Source organism: Uloborus diversus, unplaced genomic scaffold (genome assembly GCF_026930045.1).
Source record: "Uloborus diversus isolate 005 unplaced genomic scaffold, Udiv.v.3.1 scaffold_217, whole genome shotgun sequence".
NCBI classification, from domain to species: Eukaryota; Metazoa; Arthropoda; class Arachnida; order Araneae; family Uloboridae; genus Uloborus; species Uloborus diversus.
The window spans coordinates 99,476-126,154 of record NW_026558370.1 but is presented as its reverse complement, the minus strand read 5'-3'; the positions used below and the strand labels follow the sequence as shown (position 1 = coordinate 126,154).

The window sequence follows — 26,679 nt, the reverse complement described above, 5'->3', positions numbered from 1 at the left end:
AAGGGGAGTGGCGAGCTCCAATAGCAAACTAATCCATATGAAATTCTGGGGGTAGGTAAGCGATAGTGATTAGGGACAGTAGCCCCTCAGTCTTGAAATAAAATCTGTTATGTTCTTTCTCTGATATTACAAATGCTCTAATTATAAAATATATACTTCAGAACTGCATATTTTCATTCAAAAAAGTTTGAAAAATATAATGATCATATATATGTTATTTTAATCATTCAACATATAAATCTAAATTGGCACAAGATAAATATACTGATTATTTCGGAATCAAGAAAATTTTTCAAACGTACTAATCCTAGCCAAATCTTTTGTGATTTGAGCTATGAAGCTGTCAGAATTATCAGTTCTTGATTCAGCAGAGCTACATACATCTTTTTCTTGTAATGAGCTAACACCAAAGTTAAAGCGACTGCCATGATCCTGATATTCTTTATCAAAAGACCTTAAGGCTTGGTCGGCACAATGGGAAGTGAAATCTGTGCATTCAAAATCAAATATCTGCTGCTTCTTAGTTTTTGATGGACTTTTACAAACATATGATTCAATGACAGCATCAGTTGGTTGCCCCAAATTATTTTGAGATTCTGCAACAGATTTTGCAGACCTGATTTGCTTTGGGCTGCTACAAACAAAATTATCTGGACTGAATATTGAGTTCAAATTGGTTGAAAAATCTCTTTGAGAAGGACTGCATGGAAGTGAAAAGTCAGAATGCTTTGATATTAGACCAAATTTTGGACTGTTAGGAGAGCTATGGTAAGTAGCATCAGGGACCGACAATTGCCTGCTAAACTGAGAAATGTTTTTAGATGGAAGGAAACTACCTCCAGAGCTGAAATTACTTTTATCATTTTCTCCTTGGTACCTTGAGTTTTGAAGAAATGACAAATCAAATTCAGATGCAGGCAGCTAAAAAGATGAAATCAATTGTTAGATAAAACTGATTGCTGGAGAGATTTTTCATATAAAATTACTACTTTGTTACAACAAAAAGCAAACATACACTAGAAATTGCATATTGCAAACATAATCAATAACAAGCATTGCTTAGATCAGAACAGAAAGTCAGGTTAAGTCAGTTAAAATACATTTCCTATTGACCTTTTAGCTTATTTCACCTAATTACTCATCTCCTGTTTGAGAAATTCACCCAAGATTCAAAAAAGCAATATTCAAAATTTAAAAAAAAAAATTTTAAAAAACCCCCTCAAATTTGCTATTGGTCCATTTTTTTTTGAATACACCAAATTAAATATTTGATCAGTGAAGTATTCATGTTGAATAAATTCAATGAAAAATAAATTTTTTTTTAAAAAGAAACTTACAGGAGTTGGATGGAATGATTGAGGAATCATGGTTTCGTCCGATCTTTCAGACAAGTTTACTTTTGCTTCAATTTCCTGAATATGATTCACAAGTTTCCTAATATGCTCCAGAAGTTCCTTATTATGAGCCAGTAAACGGTGATTCTGAGACTATAAGTACAAAATACAATTACAATGAATAACTCAGCACCAGTAATGTATGAAAAAAGCAATTATGAGACAAAATATTACATAAACGAAACATAAGCATAATAAGTAGGTTAATATGTTGGTCATTCTTTCTTTTACATAAAATTTTATTTTATGTATCCTTCTCGAACAGAAAGACACACTAGTTATTTGTTTCAATGCAGTGGCATAGCTAGATTTTCATGTCATTGTTGATATACACCGGCTAAAGTCGATATTTACCAGATTTCAAAGTCTTACAGTAACATATACATAAACAGGAAAACTTTGTGAAAATTTGAATTTTCTTGCTCATTTCTAGCTCTTTGTTCATTTTAGGGTCCAGACCCTTTGGCTATGTCACTGAGTTTCAAAATACTTTTACAAAATTTACTATCTGGAGACTATAGCCCATCTGAATGTTGCAAGAAATATAAAAGCAATAGACCGGGTAAGGAGTGGAGCTTACTGATCGGTTTTTTCTTTCCTTTTTTGAAAAATAAATAGAAATCAATTCCACCTCCTCCTTCATTTTTCGAAATAGCAGTTCCAAACACGCAACTGTAGACAAACATTTTTACGGGAAGGAATTCTGGAACTCTTCCCTGGAATATTTTTCAAAATGGAAGTTCTACAACCAGTCTGAAGAAAACGAAATCTTTGGATAATATGCGGATAATACGATGCAGAAAAATGAAGTTTTGATTTAACATAAAATTTTAGCAACTAAATTAAAAACCTGAAACAATACTTTTAAAGGCTTTTTCAAAACTAATAAAAAAAATGATTTCTTTTCTAAACTGTCATTATAGTATGCTAATTACTTGAAGCCAATGTCAAGAAAGGAGCAAACCAGCTAATTTTGTGCAAATGATGGCTTCTTTTACAGTTTGTTATAAATTTTACACAGCCTGAATTACTTAAGAAGACTATTCAAGCTGTGTAAAATAAACAACATACAGGCAAGGTAACCGTCTCGGCGAATCCTGCTGTAAATATTGAGGTTCAATGCGTTGGTGTGGAGGGAAAAAATACAGATGACTTTTTTAACAGATAATCTGCGGTTATACACAGGAAAATACAGTACAATCCTTTTTTTTTTATTTTCAAGCACGTACGCATGGAAAAAAAAGGAAAATAAATAAACAGTAATAAATTATTGTCTGAAAAAAGTGAGGGGGCTCAGGCCCCCTCTGGCCCCTCCCACGAGCTGCCACTGTCTGGTAAAATGACAGATGGGACAATAGTGTGCCAACCTAGAGAATTTTTCAAAGACCTCCATGACAGATTTGTCAGATACTTAGTCTACCACAAAAGTGACTTCAAGAAGCAGACAAAATGTATGCGCGCTAACAATACAATCTTAGACCATTTTTCAAAGTAAGCCAAATGATACACAAAGTATTCAGTTGAAATATTTCTTGAGCTGAAAGTTTTACATAGAAATAACATATATATCTATGTAATATATACAGACTAGCTCCATAGCTAGGCTTTGCACGGCATACCTCGATAATAAAAGTTCAGTAAATGATGCGCATTCAACAATTAGGCTTAAATAATAGAGGAAAAAATCAAAAATACTGTAAAATTTCCCATTGAAATAATGATTCTTAAATTTCATTAACAGCAAATCTATAAGTCTCGAATAAATTAAATTCAATCCTCCATTAATAGAACTAAAATTCTTGATTATCTTCTACTGGCAGTACAAAAAAAAAACAAAAAAGGAGCAAAAAAATTAACTAAAGGGTAAAATGTTACCTCAAAGCAAAAGCAAGAGTTTTATTTATTCACAGCCAAGAAAAATAAATAGCAACAGATCAAAAATGATTTTATTCACACTAATTTAAACTGAGCTCATAGGCAAAGGATAAAATTCAGATTTGATATGGATCTCTTAGGCTTAAAAATGCTTACAACTTTTTCCTGGTAATTTTGCAGCCTTGGTTTTTTATAGTTTCAAAGGAAGTAAATTTACTTCAAGAGTATTTTTGTCAGGCTTTCCAATGAGACAAAACAAGAAAATTGAAGAAATATTTCAGGTAAAAGAGCCATTTAATGCTCTTTTCGAGTCCTAAAATTAAAATTTGACTTACTTTTTTGATATATAAAAACCCCCTACATTCTTTCTCGGGTGCCCAAGTACCTCCCTGCCAGATTTGGTGGAGAGTCGACGGAATTTGTGGATTTGTATAGGGAACATACACACACACACACATATACAGGGTGGTCCCGAATTCATGGTACAAACTTTAATGGTAGGTACAGGACATTGTAACAAGGATTTATTGTATAGGAATGTATAGTCGCAAGTGACGTCGTTAGGCGTAAACAGGGGAAATAACGGCCGAAAGGAAAAACAAAGATTTTATTGAAATCGTTGTTGACAAGTGTCATGTTTACAGTAAGTGTTCAAAATTACGTCCGCCATTAGCAATACATGCTTGACAGCGTCGGTGCAGCGATTGGCGTACACGTTCAAAGATGCCTGGTATTTCACGCACACCTGCAGCAGCTACAGATATGCGAGCGACGAGATCATCATCTGAGTCAACTGGAGTCTCATAAACAAGACTCTTTAGATGTCCCCATAAAAAGTAATCGAGGCTCGAGAAATCGGGAGATCGGGGTGGCCAAGGGACTGGTCCACCACACCCAATCCATCTAGCACCAAACGCGGCATTCAGGTAATTCCGTATATCAATGCTGAAGTGTGCTGGCACCCCATCATGCTGAAACCACATACGGTTACGAATGGCGATCGGAACATCATGCAGCAGTTGTGGTAACACTTCTTGCAGAAAAATGAGATAGCTTCCGCCACTGAGTCGCGTGGGTAGTAAGTATGGGCTAATCAAAAAGTCGTTCACAATACCAGCCCACACATTAATACTGAAACGTTGTTGAAACGCATGTGGATGCGTTGCATGTGGATTATCGGGTTGCCCACACATGGGAATTGTGCGCATTAAAGACACCCTCGCATGAAAATGTCGCTTCATCTGTAAACAGCACATGACCTACGAAATCCGGCTGCAACGCACATTGCTGCAACACCCACTGGCAGAAGTTCACGCGAAGAGGATAATCTGCCGGATTCAATGCTTGTACTTTCTGAAAATGGAAGGGGTGTAAGCGATTTTCCTTTAACACTCTGCATTGTTGGCCCTTGGGAAAAGGACCAACAGATGTGGAATGGTAAGTTCGGGAGAAATGAAGCAATGGAAACTGAATTTCAATTTAAACAACATTTTATTTAAAACATATGTATATGTGTAAATAGGAAAAACAAACATTCAACATTTATAAAATCAAATCCCCATAAACAAATTAAATATATTTCCCCCCAACATACATCAACAAGAAATATCACATTATTCGTTTTCTCTAAATTTCAGTTCTAAAACGTCCTCAATAAACAACCCTAAACAGCATGCCACATTTCCAAGAAAAAAACTATTGCGAAAAATTTCATACCCATGTAAGTCCACTCACAAGCACTTGGCACACAAAACATGAAGGCCACATCCATCAAAAGGATGAACTGTTGAGTTGAAAAAACCACACGTCCACTCGTAGACGACAGACCATCCTCTGTCAATGGTCACTGCATTCCAGGCACACCCATACCACAGTAGAGGATTCCTCACCATATGCAGTACAGGAAATTATTTACCTGGTTTCTTTGCCAAACAGGAGAACATTCAGTAGTAGAGTCTATTAGAGGTCACCTCACCATTCGAAGAAATGCCTCACCCTAAACTGAACCCGTACAGTCCGACCAGCTCGGAACCTAGGATGAGCAGCTTCGGTCCTCCGGTCCTGTTAAGCCTATTTCAATACATCAACTCTTTCTTTCTTTTAATTTTATTTTTACAAAACCGCCTTCTAAACATAGGGTACTGTTTTAGAACTTATCCTGCACTTCTAGCAGGCAAAACGAACTTTAATTTTACATTTCTTTCATAAACTTCCACGTCCCCTGCGTGGACAAATCAATCAGAGCTCACATGCTCACATCAAAACAAACCGTCTGCAGAACGGAAGCAAATCACAAGAGATCGATTGATTGATTGACTTTCTATTTAAACCATCTTCCCCGACGCAATGACGTGACGTCATCAAAATTTGCATCTGTTGCATCTCAAAGCAACTCAAAACACAGTTACTATTTTAACTGTTGCTATTTTTTAAATTATCTTCTTCACTGCTTTCAGCAGAAAGATCCTAAACTCTGAGTTCTGACGTCACGTCCGCCGATGGGCGAAACACGTGATTGACTTGTTGGGTGTTTAGTCACTTGGGAATTTCATACGTCCGCCGGATAATTTATGTCTTTTAAAACCGGGAATGTATTTTTCTCGGATAGGTTTAAATTTGCAGGCAAGTTTTAAACAATTTAAAATACATTCAAGCCTTTTAGGAATCTCTCCAAGAACCAAAATAATGGCTTTTGCCAACATGCATACAGTCTGATGACTCACACCTACGTCACGCGCAACAGTTCTTATGCTTGACCTCGGGTCTATCAGCCACAATGTTCAAGATGCTTTCTTCCAGCCTTGGAGTGTGTACAGCTCTTAATCGACCAGCGTCATGTCTGTTGACGTTGAACGCACCTGTTTCACAAAGTTGACGATGTAACCGTTGAAAAATTCTATGATCCGGCATTCGTCGATTAGGATACTCCGCGCGATACATTCGTAACGCAGCTCTGGCATTACCATTTGCACGGCCGTACGTGTAATGCATGTCTGCTTTCTCTGCATACGTAAATTCACCCATCGTCTACGGCAGCACAATTGTAAATGGCGCTTTTCCCTACTGCGATGCATCATGTTCAACGACGGCTAGAGATCTACTGCCCTCTACCGGCAGTGATACCAAGCCGATCACTACATTTCTCTTTCCTTTTATTTCCCCTGTTTACGCCTTACCGCGTCACTTGCGACTATTACATTCCTATACAATAAATCCTTGTTACTATGTCCTGTACCTACCATTAAAGTTTGTACCATGAATTCGGGACCACCCTGTATATACATACACATAATATATATTGTTTTATTTATATAGATAACAACATTTCCTATACATTTGCACTTAAATATTTAATTTTTGAATTATTTATGAAATCCAGTTCGCTGATTCATCATCATTTAATGTGATTTTAAGTAAAACAAATTAATTCATATGAAAAAAAATTAGAAGGAAATAAAAATCAGGAATAAAACATTTACTTGTGCTTCTTGACGAGCTGTAGTTTCAGCAGAAAGTTGATCCTTTAACAGTTGTACCTGCCCCACAACAGTATGTAATTGCTGGTTCTGTTGCTCTAGTTGCTCTTTTAATAACTGGATATGATGATAAACACTTGGAGAATCAAGAATTTTCTTATTATTTTCAGAAGCAGAACCTTTGAAAGTCTATGGAAAAAAAAGTTAATTTCTAAAAGTTTCATTTGCACTATAATGCAACATTTTTGCTTTGTGCACAAAATTATTTTTTAAATCAGTATTTTGACTTTTTTGTAGCTGCAAAAATTTGTTACAACCCATCAAATCTAACACTTTCTCAAATTTACAATTCACAACAATTTATTTACACTATTATTTTCACTTATTTTGTCCCACTCACATTCCACAAGTCAATAATCTAATTCTAAAAGCATTTAATTCGTTGAAAAATCTTTCAATTGAAAAATATTAAAACAAGTATTGCAGCTAAATATTATCATACATGCTACTTTATACATTTAGCAACACAATACATTAAGGTTGTGTGCTGAATGCTTACGAAGCACTGCTTTATTTTCAGAAAAATAAGTGCAATATTCAGTCTTGCATAATATAGACGAACGCGGGCGGAACAGCATTCGCAGAAAATTTTAGGCTGCGCAGAAATTTTTTTTTCAAACTGCTTATGTTGATTTTTTTTTAAAGGAATTTTTAAGAAAATCCTAGAGTTTATTTCTGTTAAAGCCTTTCTCCAAAAGCCTTTTAAAGCACATGTGGAAAAAAATAATGGTTTTGGCAGTTTTCTTCAGTTAGTGAAAAATAAGCAAATTATATGTTATTGTAAAAAAAATTAAATGATTTAAAGCCCTTTTTTTGTCTCTTTCATATTTGAATATAAATTTTAATTTTTTATTCAAGGGTGAGTTAGGGCAAAATAATTATTTGCATAAAAATTTCCACTTAGGATTTGTGTTCGCAGAAAGCTTTTCATTTTATCTAAGTCTGGCAGACACATGTTTTGGTATCACAATTAATGCCTTTTTCAATGTAAAAGACGATATTGTCCAAATCAAATTAGTCAAAATTTTGCAATAAACTTACCCTACTATCAGATTTTTCGTATAAGTCAGTTTCTTTTGTTTTCACTTTTGCCTCTATGTCGGGTGATTTTTGTGAGACTTGACTCTTCTTGCGTATCACAACTATTAGGCTCAGAAGCACCATCTCCTTGACTCTTACCTTTAAAAAAAATAATAAATAAATAAAAGAACAATATTAATAATGCTTAATATTTATTACAAATTTCTAAAAAAACTTAAAATGAATTTTTCCAGCTCAGGAAATAAATTTGCCTACCTCAAAAATGTGACCCCCCCCCCCCCCCCCCCCCCACTTTTACGATTTCATTTTACAATATATTTTTTCAGATGGTTTTAAATAATGGTAATATACATCTCTGAAATTGTTGCGTCATTTATGGGTCATTCCACATAATTTCAGTGAAATAAAAAATTTTTGGTTGCTTCACCATTTTTGATTTTTTTCATATATTGTATATAAAATGCATATAATGAAGTAGATAAAAGTTGTTTGCCAAACACATCTGTCATGTCAACCATAGATCATATACTACATGTCATAGACATCATAATTTTATCTTATGTGAATATTTAAGTTAAATAAAACAAAATAATTTTTTAAGCGATTTTTTGTACTTGTATATACCAATAGCGTAACGAATCACATTATAGAATTATCCTTCAATGTCTAAAAAGGAAAATAAAACATAAACTGTATCCCGCTTTAAAAAAAAGTCCTCAATTTTTAAGCATGGAACTGATGTCTCAGCAAATTTACACAACACACACATACACTAACCAACACCCCCTTAATACTAAATGCCTGTCGCTTTCTCGCTTTTAACATAGAGCAAAAACAAACCCAAATCGAGGGAACGAGGATAAGTAATTTTTGGTACGGACGCTTCTGCCATGCATCGAAGGTATTAAAAATTAACAACAAAGAAAACAATTGGCTTATTTCTAAATTTAAATTTTGAAAACAACATATTAGCAATTTGATTTGAATTGTTTGGATCCATTGCCATAGAAACGTCTTTTGTTGCATTGGCGCTAGGTAGCATTGCTAGTTTTATTGGAAGTCAACGCAGGCGTAAGCTCACTTTTTGGGGCAAATACGATAGGCACTTCAGGGGATATTGCACTAACACACACATATAAATTTATGTTTCAGGCAAGTTGACATAGCACACAAAACGTTACTCAATTAAGTAGAACATATTCAAAATAAATAAAACTTATATGATGAAAGAAACTTTAAATAAGTATTGTAATAAAGTTTACCTTTGTTAGAATGATGATCAGGTAAAGTACTTTCTTCAATATCTTCATTAGAAGTTATACAGGCAGATGTTGAAGCTAAAGCTAAGCTTAGTTTGTGACACACTTCAAAAGCTTGCCCAACAGTGCGAACAATTCTCATAGCTTGACTCTAGCAGAAAAAGAAATTAGATATGTAAATATATATAGCTGACTAAATATACTTTTTATTACATATAATAAAAATTATACTCATATATAAAATTTTTATTTTACTTATAAATAGAAATCTAAATAAATATTCATTCGGGCATGTGACAACAGTGTCCTGAAGTAATTCACTTACTTGATGTGCCTTTGGGTTTGAAATTTATTTGCAGATACAGTATGGGGTTCTAAATCCGGAACGTTCATGGATGCATTCTTCCATAATTTTAGATCATGATACAAAAATTGGCTAAAATTTCTATGTATGTGACAATTTTTTAAAAAATTAGCTGAATTTTTCTTTGTACTACCAATTAATTTCAGTGAAAGCATGCTCTGACACGCTAGAAAAAAGTCAGAGATAGTTGGAATGGGTGTGTACTATCCATGGATGTTGTTTTCTATTATAAATTATATGATATGTCGATTGTTATAACAAATAAATAATTTTTGTACATAAATAGATTTGTATTTTTGCTCAATTTGCTTCGTTTTGTATATTAATGATAAAATAATAAGAAGTATTGTATACCGAAAGCAGATGTAAAAGGTTACTGTGCAATTACAGCAAAACGCTAACGCACGTCACATCAAAGGAAAAATAAGTTGTAAGTACTATGTTTTCAACAAGAAATAAACGATTGCTCACAATTTTAAACATTTAAAATTGGAAAAAATAATAAAAGTTGGGGGGAAAAATATTTTTGAAGGTTTTTTCTTGTTTTGTTTTGTTTTTTAAATTAAAAAAAAAGTGTTTTCAACAAAGATTTGTTCATTAATGTCTATCAACTCGAAATTAAAATTTATAAAAATATCATTAAAAATATTCCATTTTAGAAAAGGAAAACAATCTGCCCATTGTCTGGCAGAATTCAAGGTATTAACTTATCATTATGTATCATTAACTTAACCTAAGCAAATGGGAGAAAATAAATACCTTCTTTTTTGACTTGAAGACATTGCACTTGAATGAGTTACTTCCCCCGTCTCTTGCTATGTAACTAAATATTTTAAGATCTTGAGAATCATGGGAAACATAAAATATCCTGTAAATTTAAGATCATTATTAAAAAATAGATATAACAACGGTAAAATTAGATATAACAACATTTTATCACATAAAACTTGCAGATAACTGTTTTCGGACTTCAAGGAATCCTTTTTTCAACACAATGAAGAATAAGCTTTAGTATGAAGGATGTTAGGCTTTTATCAGATGACTTTTCATTCTTTTACAACTATTAAGAATAGTTGTTTAGAATCATAAATTAATCATAAATTAATCACTGGCTTCATATTTTCAAATAAAAATTTCTAGAATAAGCGATAGAGAAAACAATTTTTAACCTTTTCAGCTAGAACAGCGGTTCCCAACCCATGGGCCGCGGCCCACATCTGGGCCGCGAACAGCGTGAGGCTACTGGGCCTTGGACACTGGACGAGAATCTAAACCATCAAGATAAATCTTGGGGTCTTCATTTCCCGTTAATGCGAAAATTTGCTTATTAGAAGTACCGTCACTCAAAAGTTCTCCCTGGCTCATAGCCAATAAGGAACTTCAGGATTAAGATTTTTCATATTTCCTAGGACATTTTCTCCTATAATTGTGAAGATGAAATCTAATGAATCAGAAATTCCTTAACCTACCTATTTGATTAAGACAGTTTAAAAAAAATATATAGAAATGCATTGAATGTTGCAAGTTATTTGAGACTAAAACTAAACAGTTTCAATCCAGATATCAACCCCCTCGTAGAGGAAAAACAAAAACCCATGGAGTTTTAGCTTTGATTACTTGATTTTGAGTTTGTTTACAGATATGCCAGCTAAGAGAATACAATAAAGTTATTTTCTTTCTTGAAAATATTTTTCAAAATTGTTCTTGTATAGTATATCTATATCAGTGGTGCAACATGAGTGGAGAAGGGAGTTAACATATCAAGAACTTTTGTTTTAACACACTTTCAATCCTAAAACGGTATATTATTAACACTTAAGGACAGTTATCAGCAAATGCCCCCCCCCCCCCCAAGAAAGTTAGTTTTGACTGTGCAAGTAACATATAGTGGGCCTCAATGTTGTTTTCTACAAAACTGGTGGGCCGCACAACTAAAAAGGTTGGGAACCGCTGAGCTAGAATGATAATCCAAATCAGGAACTCCACTTGCTAACTTAGTAGCCCTGCTTTTTATCGTCATCGATTTCAATATTTTTTTTCATCTGCATTTGCTTGAATTTGATCTACCATGTCCTCAGAAGTATACCTCGAAAGTGATAACATATTGGTGTCAATAAATATTTAATTTTGAAATGCTTCTGTAACAAATTAAAAAAAAAAGACCATAACCATTTTTTCTCAGGATATAAGATAACTCATTATTAACTTTTGGTTGACTTCAGAGTGACAAAGGAATTTTTCTGAGAAAGGATAAATTAAGCTGGGAGTTAATAGAAATTTTATGAATCACAAAAATATTACTCACTTTAAACGGGGTTTGCCCATTAAAAGCGAGTTATGCTCCCATAGACTTAACATGGTACCAACCAAATCTTGGTGATTTCCTCGCTAAATCTGGGTTCTTGTTAAAGCAGGGCTTGGTATAAGCGAGTTTAGCTGTATTTAATTACATGTGTTCTTGGTAAAGTGACATATAAGTAAATTAAGTGTGACAATAAACACAATTAAATTACTTAAGAAACCTTACTCAATGTTCCATAGATTAGGTGATTTTATTAATATAAAAATTATTACATTCAAGATGCTTAACAATTTACACAGAAAACAAAACATGTATGTCGGATCAACTCAAAAATGGTTTTCTCCTTTGTTTATGAATCGTTAAAGTCAAAGAAGAAACACGCAAGTAAATATATAACTTCTATAGTTTGAAGTTTTGAAGTAAATCATAAGACATACAAAGCTGCTATTTCTATAAATTTTGAGAGTACCTATAATCTCCTCTATCTTTCTAGGGCTTTTCCCCATAGGATAAATACTTTGCTTCCAAATTGTTTGTTTTGTTTAAAGTCATGAAACAACTATTTTTACAACTGAAACTGTTCGAAAGAATCGATTTTGATTATGTTGTGATAGGGCCGACTTCATGATAAGAAATTTTGTGAAAGGGCCACTTCAACATAAAAAATTTAGAAAAGGGACCATTTTTACATTATGGAATTTTGTAAATGGATCACAAAGCTAATATGTGTCTGGATGGAGTCCAAAAAGGGGTTCATAAAAGGAAAATGGTTAAAAACCACTCATTTAGAATATGTTGTCTGTAACAAAACTAATCAGGACAGGTTAACTTTGTAACACCCATATTGATATTCATGTTGCAAGTTTGGAAACAGAAACAAATTGCACTTTAAAATAAACTAAGGTTTCTTTTTTCTTCCTTTGTTTGATATTAGGGGTCTGTCCAGAATTTTTCACAAGGTTTGCTTTTTGTGAAAAATAAATTAATTTCACAAAAAAAATTAATTTCGTAAAAAAAATTTTTTTGGTTGTAAAAACAAAATTTCAAAACTTTAAGATGGCCAAAACTGCAGCATTAAAACTTGAAGTTGAGTGTTTTCCTCTTTTCTGTTGAGAATATTATTCTTGAGTATTTTCCTAGTGTTGGGGGAGGGGGGGGGGGGGGGCATGACATCACTCTCTGGGAGATGAGAACCCTCTCAAGTATCAATATTTATCAACCATTCTACATTATGTTACATCATGCCAAAAATGTTATATGTTTTGTATTTGAAATTGTAACAAAAAAAAAATAAAACTCAGGCAGGGGTTCAGCATTTAGCTTTTTGACTCCAGACACTCTTAAAGAGCACAGAATTTCACTTAAAACATATAAACTACGTGGTTTTAACAAAAATAAAAAGAGATTTTATTTGTTTATCCCTTAACAAAGCGTAAAAATTTGAAAAATCTGATCCCCGTTGTGGATGCAAACAGACCGCAATTCTCAGCTGAAGACATCTAAAGTATAAAAAACGGCTTGTAAAAGAAATATTTTTGAAAAAATGATTTTAGAATTGCACTTTAGGGTTCTATGATAAAACATATCATAAAAATCTGTACACACAGTTGAAGCCAAAAAAACATTGATTTAGCATTTTAATTTTTGACTCATAAAAGAAAATGGAATTTCGCTTTAAAACTTGAAATAAGCGTTGTAACAGAAATGAAGAGATTTTTAATATATTTGCATCCTAACCAAGCAAACTTAGCTTTAAAAAAGAAGAATAAAGCATAATTCTCACATCGGGTGTAAAAAGATAGCATTTTTCAAAATGTAAGCATCTAAAGAAAAAAAAACGGTAAATACAAGAGTTTATTTTAAGTTATTTGGCGATTTTGACCATAAACAATAGAGTTATGTGATCAATTGTTTACATTTTAAAGCTGCTATTAATGTAATTTATTGCATTCTTTGATTATTTGGCGAAATATTTCAAATTGTAAAGAATTGTTTTTGGTTTTTAAACAGTGTTTAGCCATTTTAGTGGAAGAATGTATTTATTTTACATCTGGGGGAGGGGGGGGAGTGATTTTTGCTTATACAGGGAACTGTTTTTACCTTTATGTTTTTTTAAAACTGTATCCCTTCAATTGTTTCATTCTTTTTCATAAGGGGGATGTTGCAGCGGAATTTCCCGTTTGTTCTAGATGGTTAGTTAGTTTTTTACACTTAATATCTGTGGACGATTTTTATTCTTTGAGTATGGATGAAGGAACAAACCATGGTACAGATGTGATATACCCCCCCCCCCCCCCCCATTTGGCGACATCCGATTTTTTGCACAAAATTGAAATATTTTTCTCGCCAATGAGGCGATAACTTTTTAAGCATGGCATCCCTGGCGAAATTAACCCGTGTTTCGCAACCCGAAGGCAATTTTGTTCAAACTTGTTTGCTTGGGTTGTTTACTCGGTTTTATGCAGGAGAGATAGGTGTTGTTTCGTGCAATATACCTTACAGGAAAGCTTATTTTGTGTTAGTTTAAATTCAGTAGTTGTGTTTTGAAGTAAAAACATTAGAAAATGCCAGTTTCTTCAAACTTGAACGTTAATTAAAAGTTAACTCCAACGTGGTGTGTATCTGTAACGTGCCATTGTCATATAATGTATTGTTTTAGACTGAGTGTTAGGATTTATACCATATAAAAAGGTAAGTTCTTTATTTTAGAATTCAAAAAAACTCTCACTTTCGAAATTCTTTGTTTTTACAAATCCTTGAGAGGTTCTTGTAGTTTTTAACTTTATTTTTACTGTATGTAAATTAATTTTACAAAAATAGTATGGTTATTTTGTTCTAAAAGTTAATTCTTATCGATGGAACGAATTATTTAGACATTCTATGAACGTGCCTCCTTTAGGTACTGAATTTCTGAAAATAAGTTGACAGCATTTTATAAAAATATAAAGGTGTTATTTTATGTAAAATATAATAGGTATTTTGAAAGCATGTCTGGATAGCAAATAAATGTATGGTATTTTTGTATTGTTTATGTTTAGGATGGTTCTGTTGAGACATTTTTACTTTTCATACATCATACATTTGAGTAGCTAAGCGCTTTTTTGGCTGAAATAGTTATTGATTTTGGGGATGTTTTCCGCTTTAAACATCGCAATTTGAATCGCTTTGCTCTTTTTTAGCAGAGTATGAGAAAAGTTTTTGTTCGATGAAATGCATGTTGGAAAATAGCTTTTATTCATTGGTGAGTTGTTATAGTAATTTGTCAATTTAAGCATTTTAAATACTTTCTAGTACTTGTTCTTTGTGTACAAAAACTTTCTAGTTTCTGGTATTTTTGGAACGTATATTCGTGATGTTTTTTTTTTTGTTTTATGTTGTTTTTATATATATTGTGTTCTGAACTGCTTTGATCATGTTTTTTTATCTGATTTCTTCCTGTTGGCGCTAAAAAAGCATCGCTAAGAACGATGTATGACATATGTCGTCATACACCGTTTTCTTGGTGACGCTTTCTTGGCACCAACAGGAAAAAGTCGCCAAGGGTGGGGTATATCACATCAGTTCCCAAACCATACAATCTATGAAGATCTTTCAAGTATGCAAAAAAAAAACAGTTAATAAAACAACTGCTCAATGTCCATTAGATAAATCAAGTTGTAATAAATATATGCATTCTGACAATAAGCAGCTTAAAACATTTTCTTTTTACTTATTTTTTTCAACAAAATGGTTCAAACACTTGATAGTTTATCATACTTGCCAACCTTCGAAGGAAAAAAACCAGGAGATTTTACTAGAGGTATATAGGTGATTCACCATCGACATATCCTCACTACAGAGTTATTAAATTATGCTTTTAAATAACATAAATACTAAATTTAAACTGAAATGGGGATTTTTTGCACAAGTAAGCAAATTGGTAGCAGCAAGAAAAATATACTGCAAAGAAAAAGCTAAATAATGAGGGGTGAATTTGCTTAAAGTTTTGTATTCTCAGTCTTTACCAGAAAAGTAGCTACAAAAATTTAATTACTAAAATCCGAAAAAAAAAAGGAAATCAATATATAATGAAAATACAATATAAAATAAGTAGGTATAGGGTAGCACATATATATGTTAAAATAACTTCAAACATTAAAAATAATTGAAATAATTTCAGGATGCAAAAGGATTGAAATCTGCTGCAATTTTCGGCAAAAAAAGTGCTTTGTTGAACATGCAATGTGGAAAGCTTCTAAAAAATTAATTTTTACTAAATGAGTTATAAATTTTTTTATTCCCTGACATTGGTAGACTAGCAAAGGGCGCCATCTAATGAGAAGAAAGTGAAATTTTTAATGATTGACTGAAAAAACTGCAAAAACGGGGGAAATCAGGAGATGGAAGCAAAAAACAGGAGTTTCTCGTTAAAAACAGTAGAGTTGGCATGTATGGTTTATTGAAATTTTTCAACTTTTCAATTTACAAAGTTTGAACAGAACAATGTCTGTCGGGTCCTCTAGTTTAACTTTAAAAAAGGTTCTAAAAGTTATCGGGTTGTATGCATGAAAATATGCGTTATTTTGATTTCAGAATGTGTTATTTTGCTTTTTCAATAAATAATTTGTGAAAGATCCGTTTCTGTTTATCAGAATTTTGTGAAGGGTTCGTTTTGATTGATCAGGATTTTGTGAAAGGTTCGTTTTGGTTGATCGAATTTTTGTGAAGGGTCTGTTAACGGACCCAAATCTCCTCTGGCCAGAGTCCTGGATATAGTTTAGTTTTTGAGTTTTATCACTAAATGTTTGTTCAAAATATTTCAGGTGTTTGAAGAGTTATTGAATCCACTTGCAAGATTTATCTGATAAAAAAAAAAAAAAAAAAACACTAAGTGAAAGAATATATAAATCATTTCCTTTGAGTAAGATTCGAAATTTTTAGAGTTCCAGACAACAATCATGACATAATTAAAATTTTGAGCAAAATAACATCTTTAGAAAACGTAAAATAAAACATTCCTTACCTATATATAGGATGATGAAGAACAATAAATTTATTTTCATCCCAAGGCCAGTGATTTGTCTAAGAGAGAAAAAAAATTAGGTCAACAAACAGATACCTTATGAAATTGGGCCACAAAATGAAAATAATACTTACTCGTTTTTTATTCCTTAGCACTACTTTAACACCATCAACAGATACTGTGATGCTTACTTTTTTTTTTCTTTAAAGATTTTGCTTTGAATTCATACTGAAAATGAACCACAACATATTTTTTTATTTATTTTAAAGCATAAGAGTTGTACAAATTCAGTTCAATAATGAAAAATATTTGTTCTAAATGAAGTAAAGCAGAAATCCAAGCATTCAGGTTCAGGCCCGGAACTACAAACCTGCAGACTCAGCAGTGTGGGGCGGGGGGCACACTGTACCAAAGGAGCCAGTGGCTCTCAGTAGCATAGAACTCCAGTAAGCATTTAGACTTGCTTGATGGTATTGTTAAACTTTATCGAAGAAAACAAGACTGATTTTTTTTTACTGCATTATTTGGTGACTGTTACCAAGTTCCGCAGCCCACATACTGTTGATTCTATACTTAAACTGGGCAGCGCTGTGAATGCTGCAAGAACCTGTTTACCCCCCCAGTCCCCCTTTCTCGCGTCCTCCTTAGACTCCTTATGACACCTGTTATCATTGGATGTCTGTCATTTCAGGTCAAAAAGCAATGAAGTCCAAGGCAGTCTGATAACATCGCCATTGCTTGAACTTCAAAAATTATTTTAAAAAGAAGTTCTTATTATATTGCAAAAATTTTTCACATATGTTATTCCATCTTTATTAAAAAAAAAATTAAAAAATTGAACACTTTCCTATTGAGTTGAATTATGAGTGAATTTTTATATACAGGGTGTCTATAAATGATGAACCCGATTTTAAAAAATCATAAGGTTCTCGATGGAATAAAATAATTAATGTGTAAAATTAAGGAGAAAAGTACCAAGTTTTTACTGTAAAAGGTGACAATTATCTTGAAATGCTGGAAATTTGGTTATTTCCGCAACTGCTTGAGGACAGTCCCGATCTTATCTTCCAACAAGATGGAGCACCTTCTCATTGGTCTTTGTCGGTGCGTAGTTACTTAAACAATGTGCTTCCACACAGATGGATAGGCCGTGCGGGTGACGATGATTTAACGTTATTCACATGGCCACCAAGATCTCCGGACTTAACCCCATGTGATTTCTTTCTATGAGGTTACGTAAAAGACCGTTTTTTTGTACAGTCAATGCCAAAAACACTTTTAGAATTGAAGCAACGCATTTCTGCAGCATTACAAACCATTAACAGAGACATGTTGGAAAATGTGTGGAATGAACTAGATTATCGAATTGACATATGCTGTGTGACAAGAGGGTCCTATATCGAACATTTATAAGGTAAAAAAAAACTTGGTACTTTTCTCCTTAATTTTACGCATTGATTATTTTATTCTGTCAAGAACTTTTAAAAATACGATTTTTTAAAATCGGGCCCATCATTTATAGACACCCTGTATTATACAAATTCAGACTACTTAGGGGAAAATAATATATTTGGTAAGAATAGTACTATTTTGTAAGAAATTAAACAGACTCCAATGAGAGAGATGCAAAGATAGTGCTTTTCCTAGACCTAAAAAGGGGCAGGGCCCTTCCTGATGTAAGAGCACTCCTGCAATTAAAACGGCACGGTCTCAAAAGAATTTTGCAGTAAAAAGGTACAAAGTTTTAATCTTCCTACACCGTTTCAGTAAACATGGGAACAAGAGAGTTACCTTTCAAAGTCATGCTGGAGTGAGTTTTTATCTTTCAACCAAAATAATTCACTTTTTAAATTTAATTTAAAAAAAAAAAAGTTGAAGCATGTAGTAAATAACTGAAACAATTAATGTGTAATTTTTTAAAAATACTGATGAGAACTGAACGTTTTGTTACTTGATTTTACTGCAAAGAAAACACGGTTGCCAAATTTTTAAAGATCAAGATTAGCGGTCCACAACTCGTCACTAAACAAAATCAGTCACCACGTACCTCAACCCCACCTGTGTTGTTGATTAACATTGATGCCATTAATTAGTTGTACGGTCAAACCTTATTAATTCAAACATGCTTAATCAGGGTCGCCGACTTGAAAAAATTATTGGGGGGGGGGGGGCAGACATCACTGGGGGTTTAGGGGTTATGTCCCCAAGTAGTACCCCCCCCCCCCCCCCCAGTAAAGGTCAGATTTTTGTACTTTGAAAATGCCAATTTACTTATTTTCTGGTGTGTATAATTTAAACAAACAAACAATATGTGACATGGCATTTTCAAAGTAAAACAATCTAAAAATTGGTATCCAAATTTTCTAGTTCAACTAGATCATGTCACTTGTCTTAGTAAGAGACATTTTTTTGCTCTATCTTATGGGGAGCTATTGCAGTGTCGTAGCTAGGCATTGATATAAGGTACGGCACTTGATTTGCACGGAAGGGCACTCCCAGAGACGCCGACTTAAAAAATATATTGGGGAAGAGGGTATACCGGGGGTCTCGCCGAGGGAGATTTTCTAATTTTGAGATGAAAAATAGTGAATTTCAAAGTTTTTTTAAAGCATTTTAAAGTCATATAATCAACATTAGAACCCTGAAAACTCGACAGGCCTGATGACAAGCATTTTTGGGCTTTGAAAAAAGGAAAAATAAATACAAAGACGCACAATATTTTTGTAAAAAGGTAATTTAATTTACGCATGTTTTTTAAGACCAGTTGTTTTTTCGTTAATGATATTGACTAACATATTCAAGTGTAAACGAAATCTCTCAATGTCCAGGTCATTTTTGAAAAACTCATTTGATTTTTCACAATTTGTTTCACCTCTGTTTAATGAAAGCAAGCACTCTTGTTCAACTGCAATGACCTGTGAGAGTTCCGTTGATGTAAATCGCCCAATACATAAAGCGAAATTGCACAATTTCACAAACCCAAATGCACTATTGCCTTGTAGTACTCCCTTGGGATTTTGAAAGTGTGCTGTGAGCTGGTTTCATTGTTTTCATACTTCTTTGGTATACGTCGATTCCAAGGAAGTGAAAGATCATCATTTTATGAAGGTTTTCTTTTAAACACAACTCCCAAAGGTGTTCAAAATGCAAACCCAACCCTCATATATTTTTTCCAGATCAGCAACACTTAGATGAGCGCACCACAGCGCTGCCCACCGGCAACAGACTTAACCCGTAAGTTCACGCACTGGGACAAATTCTAATTGTGTTTGCAGCACTATAACACTATCATTATTTACATAGCTCATCTTCAGTTAACCTGCTTACTACCATAATAGTCATTTGTTTTAACTGATTACTGAATGTATTTTACAAGGTAAACTATCTTCAAACAAGGAAAATAGAAGATAAATTTATGATTTTAGAAAGCATAATATAACTAATAATTTTCTTGATTTATTAAGGGGGCTCAAGTCCCATGGAGTCCGCACCACTGTGCTTAAAACACAGTAGAACCTTGATTAACCGAGCTTCGATTAACTGAGGTTTCTGTTAACCGAGCCGTAATGAAGTGTATTTTTTGTAGATAGGTAAGCCCTGATAAAGATAAGACGTTTTATTTCTCTGTTGTCAGGGTAGGGTTTTTTGCCGTGGAAAAAACCATGGCAAAAATGGAAAAAAACCGGCAAAAATGGAAAAAACGGCAAAAACCTAATTGCGAATAAAGTAGCATTATAGTGTTAATCAAGAAATAGTGACAATATAATATAAATAATGCACTTTAATATTTTAGATATGTCTCTTCATGTTACTTCTTCATAAGGTGAAAAATAAATAAAAAACAAATGTTGGGATTGCAAAACTTAAGATTTTAAATGTTTGCTAAAACAATTTTTTCAGAATGAGCCAATTCCTTCAATGCTAAAACAAAGAATGTTTACTTAAGCTTAGTAAATAAATAAAAAGATTGAATTCTAATTATATATATATATATATCTATACATATAATAAAATAAGATGTTTGTGTGTGTGTGTGTGGCGCGCTTCCCGGAAAAACGGTAAGGCCTAGAAAGATGAAATTTGGTATACAGGTGCTGTTTTTGCCGAAGATGTGCACCTTGGGCTTCGATTTTTGATATTTTTATTTGAAAAAAAGTTATTTAATGTTTTATGTGTTTTTTTGCACTTTTTAGTACTTTCCACCTCACAGACCCCGAACCAATCGCACCACACAAATATTTTTTGTACTATAGTGTAGGAAATTTAATTCTAAATATGATGAATTAAAAAATTTTGAAGATAGAGCAATTTTTATTTTTTTAATGAATTTTTGAAAAAACCTTTAATTTGCATTTTTTCCTGCGCTTTATTTTTTTCTAATATCATCCTGCGAGAAGTATCAAAGCCTTATTTCTAAAATTTAAATTGGTAATAGTAAAAACCTTTCGCCCTCTTCAAAAGAAAAAAGTTCTTAAAAATACGCAATAGTTTTTTTTTTACAATTTTTTTAATGCTGAACACATTATGTCTTTATACGCATTGGTCGAAAAATGCGTTCTTCAATCTTTTATGCCTCTGACGTCACTACTAGGATTTCGATTCGATATTTATGATGGAATCTTAATCGCAAACAATGTTAAACTTTTTTTTTTACTATATAGGAAATGGGCGGGGAGGTAAAATAAATAGAAATGGATAAGGAAATTTAGAGATAGATCGTAAAGGTAGATAGCCGCCGAAGGCGGCAATCTTGGCGTAAAAATGTGAATGGCACAAAAAAGATAGAGATGGATTGAGTAATACTGCTGCCAAATTTATTTAAACAGCCGCCGAAGGCGGCAAAAAGGTAAATGACAAGTTAGGCGAACAGTTGCCGCAGGTGGCTGCTTGCATAGAAAGGCGAATGACGTAAGAAGGCGAACCAGCTGGTCGCCGCAGGCGGCTAGTATATAAATATATATATATATATATATATATATATATATATATATATATATATATATTTAATTAATCACTTTTTTGATCCCACTAAGATTTTTAAGCTATTTAATTAATAACAGAATATTTACTTGAATATAGAAAAATATTAACTTTTCCTCATTAAAGAAATAATGCATTTTTCTCACTTACTGGGAAAATGGATAGCTAAGAGAAGAATTAAAAAAGAAGGAAAAAAAGCTGATCAATATGTGCATTCTATATTCACTCTACTTTTTAGTAATACTAGCTCACTCTACAGAAAATGGCAAAGCCTTTTATCAAAATCTTTTCATGCTTTTACTTTTATATAAAAGGAAAAAAAAACTGTCCGTAAGTTGTTTACACAAAATCTATTTTTGCCACTTTGGCAAAAACTGGCAAAAACCTATTTTTGCCGGGCGGTAAAAACCGTGGTTTTTTCCATGGTTTTTTCCGCCCCCGGCAAAAACTTGCCAACCCTGTCTGTTGTTCAGGCGTTTTATGTACTTTTAAAAAAACAATGTGGTACATTTAATAAAATGATGAATTTTTAATTTGGAAAAAAAAATGTTTTTTGGAAGTTTGTTTTGTTTTATGATTTTTCTGTATTAAACTAGATATTGTAAAAATATTTAATTAATTTTTTAAAACTTACAATTTATTTCCACTTTTAGTTTTTTAACTGCAAAACATTCCTTTTTATACGTTCATTTTCATCTTTTAAGAATATTCTATTGTGTTTTTTATTGATACATATTGAAGTTTGCGATCCTGACAGATTTTTGTACAAAGTTTCTACTAATCGAGATTTCCGACATTCGAAGCACTAGCGGTCCCAATTGACTCAGATAATCGAGGTCCTACTGTTCTACTAAGACGAACTGCATTTGTGATCTCCATCTTTTTGTACTTACATGTAACGTTATTTTTTGTTTTTTGAATAAGACAAACTACAAATAAGACAAACGTATTTTAAAGGTCTTATTGAGTTCATTTTAATGAGGTTCAACTGTATTAACCTCTATTTAAACAGATAATTTTTATGTTTTTTGCAGCTAATTAAAAATTAATTTTTGCTTAGTTCCTTTTTTTCTTTTTGCAAACAAAAAAGTAGCGCTAGAAAAAAAGGGAGTGGCGACTAATAAATTTGCCTCAACTTGACTGAAAAAAATTTTTGCTGATCAAAAAAATTTCTCAATCTTTAATTTTACAAACTTTGCGTGTTACCAAAAAAACTAGAGTTGCTTTAGTGTGATGAAATAATACGTTAATTTATAAATGTTGTTGTTATGGATCCACTCATACAGCATATAAGTAACCCTTAAATATAAAATTTTTTACTTACTCTAATTCTTCTCATGGCTGCAACGATTTCAATCCTACTATTTGGCCTTGGGACATCCAGAGAACCAATATACTATATAAACAAAAGATAAAGAAAGGAATGTTGAGAATTTTGTCAAAATGATCAGAATCCTTTACAATAGAGAACACAGTTTAACTCAGAAGAAATGTCAAAATTCATGAGTTTATTATAAAACATTTTTAAAAGTAAAATTGTGAAAAACAATAAAGAAATGCCTAAGCTATATATTTGAGAAAGAATGTCTTATTTTATTTTATTCCCCACACATACATTATTATCTCTAGTAGGTAGTGGAATACTTCGGCATTTTTTGGAAAAAGCCCAAAAATGATTCTTAAAAGTTAAATTTTCAGAAGTCTGGCTTTTCTGCTACAATCCACTTTTTTAAATGTCCCTATTTTAGTCGTACTTTTTGCTTTAAACAATAAAGAAATTTTTTTAACACATGCTGATATAATTGTATATCATCTAACCATTCATTTTCAATGTTAATTACAGTTAAAGTCTGCCCATAAGAAAATTGATGGGAAGGTTAAACTTTCTATTCTCAAATTTTTTACATAGTTGGCTCTGCGTAAATTGAAGCCCATTTTTAAGACTAGAATACAAAAGAAGCAAAATAATGAAGACTTACATCAGGGGTCTGTCCAGGATTTTTCAAAGTCCGTTTTTTTGTGAAAAATTAAATAATTTTGTGAAAAATCAAGTAAAAACGAAATTTCAGAATTTTGAAATGGCACAAACTGCATCATTGACACTTAATGTTGAGTTTCCCCTCTTTTCTGTTCAGAATATCATTCTTGAGTGTTTTTTGAGTATTCTGGGGGAGGTGGCATCGCTCTCTGGGGGATGGGCACCCCTCAAGTATCATTATTTATTTACCATTCTACATTATGAGAAATTTTCTAGAAATGTTATATATATAGTATTTAAAATAATTGTAAAAAAGAAATTCAGGCAGGGGTTTAGCATTTAACTTTTTGACCCAAGACACTATTAAAGAGCACAGCATTTCATTTAAAACTTATAAACTCCATGATTTTTACAAAAATATAAAAATATTTTATTTGTTTACCTCTTAACAAAGCGTAGTACTAAACATCGAAAGTTCGAAAAATCAGATTCCCACAGCGGATGCAAAGAAATCGCAGTCCTCAAAGTAAAGGCATCAAAAGTATAAAAACGGCTTGTAAAATTAATATTTTTGATAAAATTACTTTAGAATTGCATTTTAGAGTTCTATGTTAAAACATATCATTAATATCTGGACACAGTTGAAGCAAAATAAATATATAAAAAAAAATAAACCATCAATTCATTTTAATTTGTGACTCATAAAAGAAAATGGAATTCCGTTTTAAAAACTTGAAATAAGTGTTGTTACAAAAATAAAGAGACTTTTCATTTATTTGTATCCTAATAAAGCGAAGTTAGCTTGAAAAAAGAATAAAATATGATTCTCATATCGAATGTAAAACGATTGCTTTTTTCAAAATGTAGGCATCTAAAGAAAAAAATGGTAAATAAGAGTTTCTTAAAAGTTAATTATCCTTTTAAGCATCGAAAAAAAATCAAACACATAAAACTTTCTCCCAAAATAAGTTATACATCACCCTACCAGACGCTAAGTGGCGATAAGTTTAAAGTTGGTAGCCCTAACTGAAGCGATCACATCCCCTCCCCCCCCCCCCCCCCCCCCCCCCCCCCCCCCCGCCCCTTCAACTATTGTTTGCAGTTCTAAATTCACTTTGCTGTATATTATTGTTTATTAAATCATGAGCAAGGGGAGGGGGAGAAAAGTGCTTACGACGCATATTCAGAGAAAGTTGACTTTTTTAGAGAAGTTTACAACAACACCGCTGCATAAAACAAACAAGCAAAATTATAAACCAAACTGACTTTCAGCTGTTAATTTCTTTCAAAGATATCAACAACAAGCATTATATTTATTTGGCTGTAGTAGTATAGTTATTTATCGCTTGCAGGAGCATCACAAGAGTGCCGATTTTTTTTTCTTTTGCAAAATTAGGAGATTTTGTATAAGTTGATCCCTCTAATTTAACTTAAAGAAAGGTTCCAAACATTATCGTTTCTACGCACGGAAATATACTGCGCTATTTTGATTTGAGAATTTCTCTTTCAATAAAAAATTTGGGAAAGATCGGTTTTTATCAGAATTTTGTAAGGGTCCATTTTGGTTAATCGGGATTTTGTGAAAGGTCAGTTTTGGTTGATAGGATTTTTGTGAAGGATCCGTTAACGGACCCAAATTTCCTCTGGCCAGACCCCAGCTTACATATCATTAATGTTAGTTTGAAGTAAGAGCAAAAACTACCTTGTGATGAAACATTTAATATGAAACCTTTTTATACACAACTGTGAACATTAAAAAAATAGAATGTAAACATTTTTAAATTTTATTTTCCTTCTTTGTAAAATGTTCATTTTCAAAAAATGCCACAAAATATTTCTATAAATTTTCTCTGAAAGTATGGGACCGATTCAAATACAGATTTTCCCATTTTTACCCTAAAGTAATGGTATGAGGATTACAGTGCTCATAGCTTTTGGAGGTATTGAGCACCCCAGGTAGGCCTGGGCGATGCATTGCAAAACACCAGTGTAAATCCTACACTTTTAAATCAAGAGAATTTTTCTTTAAACCGTATTGACTACAAATCCAAGCACTGATGTTCAAACATTGGCCCATGACTATTGCCATCTTAATCTGATTTTTTTCTTTTTTTTAACTAACAGAAAACTCGATGATGTTCTCTTCATTTTTTTATGAACGAATCTACAATTTTGGGGCTCCTAAGCTATAGCTTGCTTAGCTTAGCTTATGGATAAATCTGGCCCTGTTGATATACAATAAGTTCAACCAATTCTTTCCTTTTAATTATGCATTAGGTATAGGGTGTATTTCTACCCTGATATACCACAGCTGAGTTATGCATCACTTTTAAACTGTAACATTTATGCAAGTCCCTACATTTACCTCTATTACTATTACTATTAACAGTAAAGTAGCATTTTCTTAAATTGATTGTTTCACAATAAAAGTCTCCAATTCTAAACCAGATTAACTAATTCAAACAATTACAAATAAGCAATGTGAAGAACTTTTATAAATAAAATTTTATAAATGTACATACTTTTGCATGAAAAGTGATTCCATGCTGAAAAGCTTCTTCATTATATAAAGGAATCCTACTATCATAAGCATCATCACTAACTAAATTATATAATTTCTTCGAGGGCATTTTATAATACTTCTCGAGATTGATGCAGTTTAAAAACCATTATTCCATATCCAGTGATTGAAAAAAATCCCCAAATACAACTCCAAGCTTCCTTGATTTTCCTCCTTCAGGAGCGTATGTGTTCATAATCGTTGATGAATCAGGAAACAAATTCAAGAATGATAGAAATTTCGAAAAAAATAATATATTGTTACATTTAACGATACATGTTCAAAAGCACAGGGTCTTCAAAGTGAATAAAAAGCATTTTGTGTTGTTATAAACATAAGAAACAACTTCATTTCAAAAATGAAGAAAAAACGTTAATGTATAAAATTT

General features: G+C 32.6%; 1 protein-coding gene across 1 annotated transcript; it reads right to left on the bottom strand.

Annotated features, from left to right (window-relative positions):
* Positions 1-279: 279 nt before the first annotated feature.
* On the bottom strand, positions 280-26,373 carry LOC129233156 (carboxyl-terminal PDZ ligand of neuronal nitric oxide synthase protein-like). The gene is given in 11 exon segments (XM_054867225.1): positions 280-921; positions 1,338-1,487; positions 6,749-6,924; positions 7,892-7,984; positions 9,109-9,256; positions 10,229-10,337; positions 16,774-16,832; positions 16,908-16,973; positions 16,975-17,001; positions 23,078-23,149; positions 26,254-26,373. Coding segments are annotated over 11 exon segments (1,650 nt in total). The 5' UTR covers positions 26,362-26,373.
* Between the last annotated feature and the right edge of the window lie 306 nt (positions 26,374-26,679).